The sequence below is a fragment of the Oreochromis aureus genome, linkage group 23 (assembly GCF_013358895.1).
Source record: "Oreochromis aureus strain Israel breed Guangdong linkage group 23, ZZ_aureus, whole genome shotgun sequence".
Classification (NCBI taxonomy): Eukaryota; Metazoa; Chordata; class Actinopteri; order Cichliformes; family Cichlidae; genus Oreochromis; species Oreochromis aureus.
In genome coordinates, this window is record NC_052963.1 from 2,832,474 (window position 1) to 2,848,413 (window position 15,940).

The 15,940-nt window shown below is 44.9% G+C and overlaps 1 protein-coding gene across 2 annotated transcripts; it reads right to left on the reverse strand.

The window, feature by feature from the left end:
* LOC116329971 (ubiquitin-protein ligase E3A) lies at positions 1 to 14,144 on the reverse strand. Of its 2 annotated transcripts, none has more exons than XM_031752115.2 (11): positions 13,865 to 14,144; positions 13,163 to 13,207; positions 12,099 to 12,403; positions 10,773 to 12,025; positions 10,551 to 10,695; positions 9,701 to 9,906; positions 9,376 to 9,540; positions 7,155 to 7,310; positions 6,995 to 7,068; positions 3,821 to 3,964; positions 1 to 3,188 (listed from the first exon to the last, which is right to left on the reverse strand). In XM_031752115.2, coding segments are annotated over exons 2-11 (2,571 nt in total). In that variant the 5' UTR covers positions 13,165 to 13,207; positions 13,865 to 14,144; the 3' UTR covers positions 1 to 3,067. The 2 variants fall into 2 exon arrangements, with proteins under 2 accessions (XP_031607975.1, XP_031607974.1); XM_031752114.2 differs by having other exon boundaries at positions 13,813 to 14,144.
* Between the last annotated feature and the right edge of the window lie 1,796 nt (positions 14,145 to 15,940).

Here is a 15,940-nt window from a genome sequence, read left to right on the forward strand (position 1 = left end):
TCAGGCTTGTTGGAAAAAAGCAGTCATCTTTATTTAGCATGTTTCACAACAATGAATACTTTGAGCCTTTCACCTGTTTCTATGTGGGAGAATTTAACTGTTGATTAAACCAATTGAGAAAAACTGCCTCCTGTTCCCAGACAGGTCCACCCTTTAACCTTCAGTCAGCTCACATGTGCAGGCAAGCACTATCTTCAGCATTAAAACATGGAGGTACGGGTAAGGTTACACAGCTGAAACTACACCTGGCTGTACTGCTTAGCCTTCCACATGAGTGAGCATTACTGCAGTATGTAGAACAATACACGCATACTGTGCACTGTAGTGACTTCCCAGCACAGTCCAGTGCTGTCCACATTTTTAGGCACTCCTAGTACTGTGACTCAGATGAAGGCTAAACTAGTGAAGGTATTCAGCATCATTTTAGCTAGGAGTAGCTGAATGTAGGAGGAGAAAAAGAGGAAAGATAAAGAATGGCTCAGGTTGGTGGATGGCGGTGCTCTGAGCACCATGCTCTCAGTGGTATGTTGTGGGCATCGTGGTGCTCCACGCGCTCCTCTTTAAGGTACATCAGCCATGCAGCAACAACTTCAGAGTCTGAGGGACAAGCCAAAGACCCCCGACCTCCAGCCAACCGCCACAAACGTACACCGTTTGCCCTGAGCAGCTTTACCAGACTCCAGGTACAGTCACATGACCAGAGAGAAGATAAAAGGCAGGGTTATATGACGTTAAGAGCTCTCTGTTCAAAGATGGTTCCTGGCAATGGACGTGACGCACTCCACACACTCCGGGTCCATGGTCTGTGACCTCTTCTATGCCATCATCTGTTCTCAGACCTTTAACCACAACGACTGGAGGAGTGAGGTCACGTTACACGCCAGAAACCATCTCTGTACACAGAACAATACCACCCAGTACCTCATAAGGAAATACGCATGTGGACACCTGAGCCTGCTTCGTTTAGGAGCTGTGAAAAAGCTTTTAATGACAGTAAGCTTCACATGCATGTTTTATGTCCAGTTTGTCCAAATGATCACAACCACTCATTTGTAAGTAAAACATCCAGGTAGTTTGCAAGTTTAGCAACTACTTCACATCTTCTCCATGTTCCTATAGATATAGATACAGATTTGGGGGAGCGTATTTCAGCCTCTTCGGGCAGCCACAGGCTTGTATTCCTTTGCATCCAGTATTAAGTGATGTCTACAAATGCAACTTGATGACCATCAAGCATTTAAAACAACTGTCTGCTGATGGAGCAGCTATTTTACATGGTACCCTTATTACCATGGTTACATGAACTGTTGCCAAAGCGGTGTTTTCACTTCCAAGTGAGTGATGTCAATGATTTGGGCAAAGCATTGCTGTAACCCTGCGTTGGTGTGACGGCTCGTGCTGCCTGACCCGATGAAGTCTGCTGACCGTGTTAGAGGATGGATATTGCAGACTACAAAACAACGGCGAGGATGTCTAAAAAGACAACCGAACTCTGAAGCAGCGAGACGATTCTGTGTCCAAGAACATTATGCAGCCTATTCACCGATGAGGAGGAAAAGCATTCAAAATAGGACGCGTCTGCCTGTTCCGAGGGGAAATGATTTCACAGTCCTTATTACAGACAAAGCACTTTTTCAACAGTGGTTACACCTGTTTCACTGATCAGGTCACAGCGATGTGTCTACACAGTCACAGCAGACACACCCGTGTTATCTGTGCTGTAAACAGAGAGGTATGACGGTCCACAGCAAGTCAGGCCAAGCTTACAAAACAAGGTGGCAGCAGGCGCACAGCGAGCACGGCCTCTTCCACCCTCAACTCAAAGACACAATCTGAGAAGAGCTCACTTCATCGCTCCTGAATGCAAACGAGGACATTTACACGTCACCCGATGGTATATTAGGGAGATGTTTCATCAGTGAGAGTGCCCAGCTTTACACTCTTTTTGTTTTGCACTTTGGGTCGAACGGCAAAGGAAACTTACCGCAACGCTCGTCTGCTACTCGGACTCTCAGACTCATGTCACCATGAACTAGGATGATCTTGTTAGATTCCAGGTGTAACCACAGCAACAGACAAAGCTTTATCAGGTCTGCAGACGTACGGGGGATATGCAGTGTGAGCCGTTTCTACAAGACTGAACCCAAAGCAGACGACACCGAGTACATACTGAGTTTCTACCTGTCCGCTGAACAGGTTGGCACAAGGAGAGTTCAATGTAGTATCTGAGAAGACTCTCAGTGACTGGTCTACATGTGTACATCCTCCACAGCGTGGTTACAGTATGCACCGATATATAAATACTGATTTTATTTAGAATCCTCAACACAGGAAGACAAGGAAATAAAACGAACAATAATGGCAACCTGTGACCAAAGAACAAACATTCTGAAAATGTCTAAGTGCACTTACACATCTCTGCATGTCTAACCTGCATGTCCCCCAAAGGAAGAAGGCCCAAAACTGAGAAGGAGAACAAGCTATCTGATGTGCCATCCTGGACCAAATCTCTTTCCACGCGCTCTCCTCAAAACAGACTCGGTGGGAACAATAAGCAATGACTACGCTAGAGTGGAATGGTCAGTGGGGAATACGATGTAGTAGCGAACACTAAACTAAATCTCTGTGGGAGCTGTGGGCAAGAGTTCAGGGGTACTTTGTCGTCGTTTTGCTGAGTTTATCGAGTTGGAAACGCATCGTCCCGTATTTGCATTACTTCTTTTACATCTATCACAACAGGCAGGCATGAAAAATTTGAACCTTCAAATAAATAACGAGGAAAATGATCCTTTCTGTACACAGAAAGCACATTCACATAGTGTGGATGTGGGAGTGGGTACTCGACGAAGCCTCTACGCTTACACTGACTGATGTGTGATGATGCAGGCACAGCAGCGGATCTACTAGAGAGATTTATTAGAACCACGTATCCACTTTTATTATTCACTTGCTTTTCCTCGAAACATACTCTGGCCTGTCTGGTCACCTTTGAGATTGTGTCTGATACAGGAAGGGCAGGGCAGGGTTTTATGGGCTTTCTGAGAAGGAGTCTGTTAGGAGCAGGGGTTCAGAGCATGCCAAACCCTTTGGCATAGGTGATGGCTTTCAGCAGTCTCTCCCTCAGCTTTTCCTTGCTGCTGTACTCAGGCAGCAGCAGCACGTTAAAGCAAGTGTGAGAAGTCGGTAACCTGCCGAGAAACCACACATCACACAGAAAACACGTCAGGAACAAAGCAAATCGTCACACAGCAACACCGAGTTCACAAAGAGCTCAAAACACATGAAGCCGAGTAATCAAGGACTGAAGTAACATATACAGGCCGACAGGCTCGAAAAGGGCTGTGATGTCTGCTTCTGTCACAAACTGTCTCCTTTATGTCCAACAAAAACAGACTGGCTTTAACTGGTTTATCCTTCCAATGTGTACACACTTGACCGCTTCATAATAACAGTCATGCCAGTTTCTACAGATACCTGCACTGGTGTGATGACTGATAACAGTTTTCTTATCATTTTTACAACATGTAATGAAGAAAAAGGATATTGTTGGATAAATAAGCTGAATCCACTTTTAAAGACAACTCTATCACTCGTAATAAGCCATGTTCTTTCATGTCTACTTACTCATAAGCATGTATTTTAAAACACTGTGTTCTGGGCTCCTTAATGTTTGCTAAAAGCCAGCTGCCGAAACAAGGACACAGCTCACAGTCAGCTGTGCACAAACTAAAGACTTTTGAGTCACTCGCAGGAAGCAGAGCGCGCGCAGCCCGTACACCACAACAGAAGAGGGACAGGAAACTGAACGGCTGCGGCTCACCTGTCTGTGTCGGGGCCATTCTTGGCGATAATCATCTTCAGCTTGCCCAGCCCACCCACAGGTGCTCTGTCGGTGCCGGTGGTGAACTGCAGGAAGAGGCGTTTCTGCTCCTCGCCAAATGAGTGCAACGTCTCCCAAAACTCCCTACGATACAGACACGAGGTAAACCCCAGACACTTTAGCATCCCACAGAATATGAATTCAATTTCAAAACATAGCCAGTAGATGCACAGACATACAGTATGTGCTCCGTTTAAACATACAAGTTAATGGTGAGTGAGGTCAAGTAAAACTGTTTCAGTCTTTGCATATTTTTTGTCTTCCAAAATAAAAGCTCATGTTTTCTCAGGTGTACTGGCTGCTGTGTCTGGTGACAAGGTTGTAACTGTAAACTGAGGGGGAAGCAGTTCTGATGTCAGACGCTGAGGCCAAGTGAGTTTCAGGCCCGTCACACACGGACTGTACTCACACCACGTCCACTGCACTCCTCCTTGTTTGGATACATTTCTCACGTTTGTTATTTATTCCTGCAGTCTACTATTTATACTTTATTACTGCACAGTTGGTGTGGAGCACTCACAATATCGTTGTACATGTACAGTGACAATAAAGGCTATTCTGGTCTGTTCTCAGTCTAAGGTGCAGGAGTGGATGCAGTGGAAATGCACTCTTGCACAGACTGGGTCGAGCTGTGCAGCGCTGGTAACCTGTACTGTGCTGACAGACCAGCACCAGTTACAGCACTGACTGGAGCTGATAATGGGCCAACATAGCATACTGTTTACTCCTGCTTCATCCACTTCACAATAATAACTGTCAATTAACACATTCCCACTTGCCCAGTTGCATGCTGGGAATTGCTAGTTATGGTCTGTTAAAAGCTGAGAGGCTGTGTGGCTGCACTCTGTGCAGGAACAGAAAGACGAGCAGCGTGACGGAGAAAAAAGCAGGAAACATGTTGCGATCACATCAGCTCATGCTTCTGCCCTCTCACCTGCTCCGTGTGTTTGTCAGGGCCCTCCTGGGAGCTCCTCCACAGTCAGCCACAGATACACAGCCTCAGTGAACCCATCTAACTATTGAGGCTAACGCGTGTTTCCCAAAATCCAGCAGTGTGCGGATCGATACTGAAATATTGATTCTTCCAACAGCAGATGTTTATGTTCTAGAACTGATTCTCATATTAAAATATCGACATTTTAGTAATTTAGAGTAAATCTGTAGTCCATCATTAACAGGAACGCAGTGGAAAGACACTAATATTGGAATCATCTAAATGACTGGTAGGAACTACTTCTTCTTCCGCCTGTCACTGTGACATGCGAATTACGGCTGTAAAAATGCATCACGCCTCACGTGTGCTCGCTCATTCAGTTGATGTTCGTAAGCAGAGTCATGTGTGGAGCTATTTCAGCGGTTTGTGACACATGTGGCAAGGCCACAAACCTTGTCAAACACAAACAAAAGTCAATTATAACACAGAATATGATGATGAGTTTATGATGAGGCAAACTGAAGGAGGAGAGGGACGGGTGTTGCTAGGGCGAAACAAACGCAGCTCCCAGCGTCCTTTGGTGCTGCAGGCAGGCTCGATCCAGGTACAGAGGAAGAAAATGTGGAGCTGGTGGCAACCTGCAGCCCTGCTGCTGAATTTAGCAGAGTGACTTACATCTAGGCTCAGCTTTTTGTGTTGATGTTTGAATGAGAGGAATTCACAGCAGCCTGAAAACTGTACAACAAATGGGATTGTGTAAAGTGTCAGTGTCGCCAGCCTGAACTTTACTTGGTATCAGAACGGCGAGGAAACAAGCGCCCTCACACGTCACTACTGGAAGAATCATTCCAAGTAGGGCTGCCACGATTAGTCGACTAATCACGATTACGTCGAGTATCAAAATCGTCGACGACTGATTTAATAGTCGACGCGTCGTTTGAAGCGTTGTAAGATCACAAAAGACGCAGGAATAAGTAGTAGGATTTAAGAGTGTAATAACGGACTGAAACAGAAGATGGCAGCACTGCATGTACAAGGATGCCAGCTGCCGTTAAACCCCGAAGAAGAAGAAGGAGGAGTAGCTCCGTCCCAGAATTCATAGCGCAGCCCAGCTCAGTTTCCAACAATGGTGGCAGCTAGTTAGTTTTAATATTACTCTTATTATTCTTTCTGGGTCACAAAATAAACGTTTAACATATTTAACATGTTTTCAGGCGGGAATGTAGCTGTGTAAACCGCAAATATCTGCTCAGTTTATCAAGACATCACATATTTTCAAAAGCGCTCCGACGTTTTCGGAGACGTCTGTTACCCACTAGCTCGATAGCGAGCCGGGGTTGAAGGCTCACTAGCGCCCGTGAGAACACCGGACTCCCGGCAAATCGTTTTCAAACCCACCGCGGTCTTTCGCTACTCAGGTTAAACGTATATGAGTCACTTAGATAACTTACACATGTTATTGTTTGGCTTTTTTTAAGTATTTTATTTGTTCCTGAGTAAATCGGTTTGGCGGAGATTAAAGTTATAGGTTTTACACAGCAGCTAAATAAACGTCAAGCAGACAACTGATTATCAGAGGTGTGAGATGCTTGAGAATATACTCCGGGGTCCCGTTATATTTTAGATAGCAAGGAGCAGACGGCTGAGTTTATTAAACTCCACCGAAACAATCTGCAAATGTCATTAAAATTTAATAAACTATCATCTTGTCTTTATTTTTACTTGGCACATACCTTAAACACTTAAAGCTGTAAGCTAATGATAGTTATATAAGAGCAGATGCATGCTGGTGCAATAAGCTGTACGTTTTACGTCCAACGGATGCATGATCTGATTAGTCGACTAATCGCAAAAATAATCGGTGACTAGTCGACTATCAAAATAATCGTTTGTGGCAGCCCTAATTCCAAGTAGAGTTGGTTTTGAAGGTTTAAATCCACACACCCAGTGTGGGAAGCTTTTGGCTAATATTCCCACACTTGCAGTCCTGTGAAGGACTGAGTAACCGTCTGCTGGAGGGCCACATGGTGAGAACTGGTCTCCACTGCTTTTGATTGTGGGCCTTGACTTTATGATGACATAAAAATGTTTTGAACAGTGTGGAGTTTGAACGGGGTTATAAAATTTAAACAGACACAGAGCGCGCCGAGCTTGGTTTTCAGCTCAGGTCATATTCTTACTTGATTATCCGAGAATCTCTGTTATAACCTCCGTCGTATTCTGTTGTTTCTTCAAGTGCTAGGAAGTCCAGGTTCTACAGTGGGAGACAAAACATGAATGAATGACTGAATGACATCACTTCCTAGCATATACAAACATCCATTAAAAAAAAACTCTCACCCTGCTTCCACAAATCAGGAGTTCGATTTCCTCTGGTCTGAACAGGTACTTAAGCGGTGACTCGTTGGTGACCATGTGGAAGCCTCTCCTGAACGCCTTGAACTGCTTCTCCACGCTTTTGTTCAGAATGTACTCTGAATACTGTGCAACAAACTCCTATATGAACACACATCAATGAGAACATTTAACAAACATCCTCAAGTACACTCTGAGCTCTGAGGAGCAGCCACCCTTGAAGACCATGTTATCCCTTCCACAGTTTGTACATTACATGTTCGTGTTACTTTTAACATTTCCATTTTCATCAAAAACAAACCACCAGCAGCTGGAAACAACAAGAAGTACAGTATTGTAAACAATGAGAGCTGGATAGTGCACAGTCAATATTTTATAATGAACAGCTACACAGAAAAATCTGCCACAGTAAACTGTACGAACAGCAAATCATAATTACAGTAACCAGGATTTCCCACTAGTTCCACTTCACTCAGCTCAGCTCTACTCAGTTTTTAGGAGGTGGTGTCTGATACCTCACACTTTTTTAAGTCCATCCAAACGATTTATCAGCAAATCGTATGCCATCGGCTGTCGAGTCAATGGTGTCACTCGATGAGTCAAGAGAGCGTCTCTTTCACAAAGACCAAAACCGTCATTTTTGAGCCCCTTCAACAAAGGACATGGCAACAACACCATGCTCCCCGAGTCCCCATCACCTTGGCAACCTCCATTGTTGTGTGTGTTTGTGTCGCATACGACGGGACTTTTAGCCGTGTTGCTGTAACTACCCCATGCACTCTGAGGAAATACTCAATTGGAATGGAAGACATCCAGATCGAGTCTAGCTGAGTGGGAACCAGTGAAAAAGAGGCATTAAGGTTTACCAGAAAGCACCGATGACAGTTGTAAATAGTAAACATTAAACAGCAGCAGTGCCATTAAATCTCTTCCAATCAGATTTTGCCAAAGAGAACCCATGATGGTTTGTGACAGTAGGGCTGCACAATTAATCGTTACAAAATCGCCATCTCAATTCAAAATGACAACGATTTAAAAAATATAACAATAAAAAAATAGATGACGATTGTACCGCATTTTGATCCGGGACATAATCTGCATGAAAACAAGCGCTCCCTCTTCCTGCTCAACAAATGACAAGGGCGGAGCCGCAGGGAAAAAACAACGGAGAGCACGTGAAAGATGATGAAGCTGTAAAGGCCAAGAAAGTGACAGGAGAAAATCCGTCCCGGTCAACCACCCAAACATCAATAACGGGAACCTTATACAGCGCTTCCCTATACCCGTCGAACTCCCGCAGGCACAAAGAAATTACGGAGGCTATCACTTATCACCTGTCTAAAGATATGGCTCCCATCAACACTGTGCAAAACGAGGGATTTAGGAAAATGATCAACACCCTAGACAAATGCTACACAGTGCCATCCCGCAACTATTTTTCTATTGTTGCACTACCTGCTCTATACACGCAGTGTCGAGCAACGGTGGAGACGGAATTACAAGCAGCACAACATTTTGCGGCAACGACAAAATGTGAGACATTTGTTGTTTTTATGTTCAGTCTCAACTGTTACGAAGTTGATGTGCAGTTAATAAGTGCAATAAATATTTATATTGGAAAAGAAAATCGTGAGAGAATCGTGATCTCAATTCTAAGCAAAAAAATCGTGATTCTCATTTTATGCAAAATCGTGCAGGCCTATGTGACAGTGAGCTAAAAGTCAACTTACCTTCGAGTGGTGGCTGCAAAGCAGCTTTCTTTAAGCCTGTTGGAGTTCTGTGTGGGCAAACTTCAGGTTTAGAAGGCTGAAAAAATGTCACTGCCGTCTTTTAATAGGCTTACATAGATAGATACTTTATTGATCCCAGGGGAAATTCCAGACTTAAACATGGTGCAGCCATGTCTGGGAGACTGCTCCTAACTTTGGGACTGTGCACTAACCAGCTCAATAATTTCCCATGGTAACAGTTTCATTTTTCCACAATGACATGCCCAGGTGCTACCACAGGATCATGCAAACTTAAAGCTCCGCCCTCTTATTCAATCACAATCAGCAGAAAGGTTTGGGTCAGATAAGCTGAATGACCAATTTTACCACCATCCTGTGGTTGATGCATGAAGCTAAGTGGAAAAGCACACTTTGCCTGAATTAGCTCGTGTGTGTCGTAGGAGGACAAACGACTCCACGATTTCTCTTCAGCTCACCTTTCTGTTTTCATTGGTGACAGGAATCTTGTCCCCATTTTCCCTTAAATCGTACATAAGTGCATTCCCAAACAGGTCTGTATGAGAAATCTGGAACGTGATCATCATGTCCTCCTCCACGCTGCCCTCATACTCCAGGAGCTCCTTCAGACTCTGGTATAAAACCTGTCCAACAGTTCAGGACAATCAACACGTCATAATTAGCATAACATCAGCATTAGCATACATCATACGACAAACATGGCTGCTTTTCCTCCCAAACTAAATAAATTAGAAAGACAAAAAACAAAAATACGGCACAAACAGCTGCTTAGGTGATGCTTACCGGGTTGGCATCAGCCAAGTCCCTGAAAGTTCCTTTCTTGCCCATTAACTTCCTGTAGACCACCATGGGAAAGTGGACATCCAGGATACAGTTGTTATAGATGGCCAAACCGAGAACGATGCCAATCAGTGTGTACTGGCCCTCATTTTCAAACGACGACGGGTTGAACCAGAACAGTTTGGTGTGCTCATCATATGTGAACATGCCTGCAGCAAGAAAAACAGAGCACATGCCGCGTGAATCCTGGGATATGAAGCAGGCCACGAGAGAGACGCTCCATGTGCACATGGAAAAAGCAGCACACATCAGTTTTCCCTGTTCTCTATCATTGTGTTTGTCTGTTGTCAAGTTAGCTAAAAACTACTCAGCTTGTTTCCATTAGACCTCACTGGGAACATAGGAACCCTTTCAGTTCTGGAAGGACGTCTTTCAGAGGCCCCTAATAGTTTGACAACTTTGACCAGTGACAGTTCGATAACAGATATCTATTATGAAATCCTGAAAGCAGGGCTGACCAGAAACAATTCTAAGAAAGACGAGATCGCTCCGATCAAGGACCTGAATGGATTCTGATTTAATGGGCAGACAGTGAACGCTCTCAAATCCAGCCCTGCATACTGTGCTCGTGCCACTCTGCTGTGTTGGCACTGTATCGCCCACAGAAGCACAACAGCAGTTGGACTGAACTGTGATGAAACTAAAGTCCAAACAGCAGACACGTACTGCCGCAGCTTCACACTCGGGCACATGTTCAAGGTGAATTATTAAGCCAGCATCAGCAGTTCAACGTGTATGTGTGACACTTTGTTTAAAGCCATCTGAAGCTAAACTGCTCGCGATCCTTTCTTACCTATATCTGGGTTGAAGATCTCCTCCACCACCAGCTGAAAGAATTCTTTGGAAACACCTCCTTCATCAACACCTTGCTCTCCTTCAAACTCCACATACAGCTGCTTCTTCAAGTCTGCAGGATTTTCCATTGCTATCATTTCCAGCTGCAGACACACACAGAAGAAATGTTCCAAAACCCAACTAATCAAAAGGATATTGAAGTCAATTTGAATGCACATACCCTGACCAGAGCATCGTCAATGATGTGGTCTCTGCGCACTTTGAGCCTCAGGTAAGGGTTGAGCTGCTGACCCTGCACCAAGCTGTAGAGCACGGTGATCCGCCGCTCGCTGTACATGCGAATGCGGTTGTCGTAGTACAGACCCAGGTTCTTGGTGACGGCGTTCAGGATGAACGGACAGGTCATGAAAGAGAATTTGTTTTCAGTTTCAACTTTAAAGAAAGTATAGTCCTTGTCCATCTCTAACACCTCGTTCAGAGGCTCGTTGACAAACTCCTCAAAGGGAACGAGCGGCCGCCGGCAATCGCTTGTACGGATTCCCAACTCTGTCTCCAGCGGGTCTACTCGAGGGCCCTTTTTGTTCCTGCGCTCTTCACCCAGGAGCTCCTGCAGGGTGAGGTCACTGGACTCTGGAATGGGCTCCTCGTCTTCTTCCTCGTTGTGCTCCATGTCAAGATCGCCACCCAGCACATTTGCATAGTAGACGATCTTCAAGCACTTGGTGGCCGCCACCACAGCATCGTCGTCGTTGACCAGGTTGCGGCTGTTGAACTCGTTACTGATCACCTTGTAGGTAATGAGCTGCTGGAAGGTCTCCACCATGCGCCGGATCTGCTCAGCGCTGTAATGCGACCACAAACGTGCCAGCTTGGCCTGAGCTGCCAGCGGGAGTTTGCTCATGGCCTTACAGAACTGTGGGAGAGCGATCTCAAGGTACTCGGGGCTGTGGAGGTTGCTGTTTTCCATCACTATTACAAAAAGGTTCAGGTAGTTTGGGTCTCGTGAATACACGTTATGGTACGTCAGGTCACACTCCACATTAGGCGAGAGGTAGACCAGTGCATTCAAGAAGGCGGCTTCGATTTTATCATTGGACAGGAGGCGCTCGTAGACCCTTCGCACAGCTTCGATATCGACTGAAACCTCATCGGGAGCCAGCTTTTGGATGTCGTTTTCTCCCAACAAGCACTCGCCGAGCCTCGACGATGAGGAGGAGGTGGGGGAATCCTCCTCCATAGCTGTAGTTGAACTCGCAGCTGCCTCCTTTTCATCTTCATCCTTGTCCTCGTCCTTACCTTGGAGAGACTTGAGCTCCTCCTTGGTGTGCGGTTTGGACCTCCGAAAGCTCTGCACCAGTCCCTCAGCACTGGAGAAAACTCGGCCTATGACCCGGATGAGAGGGGAGTAATCCTCCTTTTCACCACAGGTGTCCAGGATCTCATACACCTTCTCCTCTGTCAGGTAATTTACATCTACAGACAGACACAAACGTTGTTACTAGAGAAAAACATAAAAGCACAAACTGAAACAGCGCAATCTGCTTACCTTTAAAATTGTCTCGCACAGAGTGGATGTCTTTATGGTTCATCTTCTTGTTGCTGCACGCCGAGTTGCTGTGAGCGCTGCTCTCCTGGTAGGCGGAAGCGGTGCCTTTCTTTGAAGGGTGTGGGTCACATAGCTTGGCATTGACTTTGTAGAGCTCCAGAGCTTTGACCGCTGCCTCGTTGTTATCCATGCGGCTGAAGCCAACTGATGAGGCACACCACGAGTTGGAGCAAGACTCATTTCCACAGCCCTCCGTTAACTGGTGGTAATAGCGCTCTATTAGATGCTTGGCAGCTGCTCGCTTCCTGTGATCAGAGGTAAAACACAAGGCGGTAAAAGCACTGCGTGAATCCACTGTAATCCTCATAAAGCACTGAGTGCAATGTGAAATGATGGGAGACGCGAGATTGACTGCAATGCTTTTCCCACTTGAGAATCACTAAGAGTTTCTGTCAACAGACAACACAAGAGCTGAGCTTGGCCTCACTCAGGCTGAATGCTGAGCTCTGGCTGTTATGGAGCATTTGGACGTGTTGCATTTCCAGCCACTTCCAGGTCAAGTGTCACGACAGATTTATTATTAGCGTTCAGAATAAATTCAGACTTTGTCGTTGACAAAAACCTTCTGATACTGCTAATTACACTACTGTCCAGAAGACAGCAGCCATCCAGCTGCAGTCGTATTGGCATGGTAAACACTGAAGCAAAATACTAATAGAATAGCAGTATTATTTATTCACAGGTACATATACAACTGATAATGTAAACTCAAAGCTCCATAAATTCCATACATAATTAAAGCACTTTAACCTGAAGTACTTTAATTATGTTTTATTTACGCCAACGGCCCTCCTTCAAACGTTCACATCATGAGCAAACAGTGTGACCCTCTGAGATGAACTCGGTGTACATCATACTAACAATACACCTGACACTTCAACATTTAGTGAAGGCACAACATGAAGACAAGAAATAAAGAAGTGAGGACAGACCCTAACAACAGGAAACCAAGCTCCTGAATGAACTACATACTCAACACATGAAAGGTAATGACTTTGACTTACATTCGGCTTGCTTCTGGGTTTTCTATTTCAGGCTCCTCGTGTTCTCTAAATGAAAAACAAACAAGGATAAGAACCACGGCACAGGTCATGATGACTACACTGACATTTCAGAGTACTGCTGGCTCTGTTGTGGGGTAACAAAGTGAGAGTCCTGCTCAGGGAATTGGTCTAGCTCTCTAGAAGAGGACAACAGTCTAACCAGCAAACCCACATTCGCTCTTTTTAAAGCTAAGCACTGGCTTCCACTTAGAGCGACTGGGGTCGCAGTAAATGTAATGATCTATGTGTATAATTCATTTTATCTCTGTTGTCAAATGCAGCATTAACCTAAACCCTACAGTCCAGTTCGGACGGGCTGGTAAAGCCCAAAAATGTTGCCACTGGGACAATCTGTCGGTCACTTTAGCAAGCTAACACAGCATATGCTAGTTAGCCTACTTTATTACTCATACAGAAGTAATGTCTTCAAAGTAACCCACGGGCAGATTTCTTTCGTTTTCATTTAACCAGTGCTTGCTATAAACTTTGCCCCAATATGCTGCCTGAAACAAAGGAGCATTGACGTCCACACAGCCTCCAACAACAGCTAACTAGCCCCCGCTCTGACTGATCTTCCTAGCATCCCGAGCCTTTCCTCTGAGCATCCCCACCTATCGGCTCCTCCGGCGGAGCTTGTCTCGGCCTGTGGTGGCGCACACTCACAGTCCTCCTTCTCGTCGGAATTCATACGAGACTTTATGCCAGCAGTTTGTTATCCTGTTGCTGTTTGTGGGTGTAGTAGGTCCTGCGCGGCTTGTCTCCAACGTAAACAGCACACTGCTTTAAGTCCGATCGGGCGCCGGCGAAGGATTTTCTATAGAAAACTTCATTCACGGCCTTCCTACTACAGGCTCTCTCCTCTGCCTGAGCTTCGCAGCCATCTTGACTTCACCATCAGCCTACGTCCCACAATGCACTGCGTTCTAGCTCCAAGAGCTACTGGAATGGATTACAAGGACCTGGACTGCATCATTATTATATACAAGTGTTGTTGTGTTTTTATAAAGTAATAATAAGTAAAAAGAGTAAATACTGGGCCTAGAAGCACCTGTAGAATGGTAAAGTGAGGGCAGAGAGGAAAAACAGGAGTTCCCTCCATCAACTCTCAGCCTCCATCCACAGTTACATAATGGCTTCAGCCCTAACTACAGCTTTTATGAAAATGGACAGTTGAAGCTTCATTCTAAAAGTCAAGGCAGTAGGCCTTTAAAACAAACCCCACCGGAGAGCTGATTTTCCAGGAGAGCACTCTGACAGCTAAAGGCTTTACCCCCCATTCTACTTTTGAAAAACCGTCTGCAGCCTGACAGCAAAGCCCTCTATTTAATTCATTTTGTAATTAAGGTATACGTTATGAAGGTTGGTTTTGAGGTTTTTGCATGTAAGGCAAAGCTTTTGAAATCTTGGTTTGGCTTTAACAAGAAACCAGAGAAGAAATGCTAATAAGAGAAATATGACTCTCCTCCCAGTCTCCATCAGTATACTCTCTGCAGCATTTTGAATCAGCTGGAGGCTTTTCAGACACCTATGGGGACATTCTAATAAGTAATTACAGTTGTCTGTGCTGGAAGTAACAAAGACAAGGATTTTCAGGTCAACCTGACTTTAAAGTACTTCACAGTAGTGTAACAGTGTAATTTGCTTGAATGATTTTTGATGCCAGATGCAATGATTTTAGTTTAGATTCAGCAAGAAAATATTACACCCAGGCCTTTATATCTTCTGACATGTTTGGAGTTTTGATTTGTTTCATCTGGGCTGGATAATAAAGAGCGTCAGCTGCAATGGAAATTTATGCTTCTAACAGTTCTGGATAAGATTACTGGTCATTTTCTAAATCTTGATCGAAAACACAAAAATTCAAAATATAGTCCTGCACATACAGTCACATAAAGGTTTCACAAGAATCTTGATGCTCTGGTCATTCAAAATTTAGAGTCTGTTTAGTGTTGTTTATTAACTGAACGTCAGCTGCTTGGTATATTGTCTAGATTTTTGCTGTATTTAGTTATTGTGATTGCAATTTTTACCTTTTGTTGTTTTTTATTTAGATTGACCTTTGATTTTATTATTTTCTTTTTTTCCCTGTTTAATGCTCCTCCTTTCCTTTCTTTTTTATAGAACAATGCGTTTATTTGGCTTTATTTAACATAACCCTAACCCTCGTTCCTGGTAGGTGTTGGACTCCATCAGGGCTGCCCTTTATCACCGATTGTGTTCATAATTTTTATGCTCGAGGGCTTCCACTTGGGTGGTCCAGAATCTCATCTCTGCTTTTCATAGATGATGTGGATTTGTTGGCTTCCTCCTATGGTGGACTCCAGCTCGCACTGGAGTGGTTTGCAGCAGAGTGTGAAGTGGTGGGAATGACAGTCAGCACCTCCTCTGAGGCCATGGTCCTCAGCTGGAAAAGGGGTGGAGTGCCCACTCTGGGTTTAAGTATCTCAGGGTCTTTTTCACAAGTGAGGGGAGAGGCGAGCAGAAGATTGACAGATCGTACTGTGGCTGCTATGATGAGGACGCTGTACCAGTCTGTCATGGTGAAGAAGAGAGAGCTAAGTCTAAAAGCAAAGCTCTCCATTTACTGGTCAGTCTACATCCCCACCCTCACCTATGTTTACAAGCTCAAGGTGACCAAAAGAATGACATCATAGCAGTGGTCAGGAGCTCTCTTGGAAGGGTGGCTGGCCTCTTTCAGGAAGCCCTCCTGGGGATTTCCTGGGAGAGGCATCCTTGTCA

Excerpts from the sequence above, each read along its gene's own strand:
- LOC116329971 (XM_031752114.2), bottom strand. The coding sequence starts at position 13,889 with ATGAATTCCGACGAGAAGGAGGACTGTGAGTGTGCGCCACCACAGGCC. Across the intron at positions 12,404-13,162 it reads AACCCAGAAGCAAGCCGAAT|GAAGCGAGCAGCTGCCAAGC; the intron begins GTAAGTCAAAGT and ends CTCTGATCACAG. Across the intron at positions 12,026-12,098 it reads TGTGCGAGACAATTTTAAAG|ATGTAAATTACCTGACAGAG; the intron begins GTAAGCAGATTG and ends GTCTGTCTGTAG.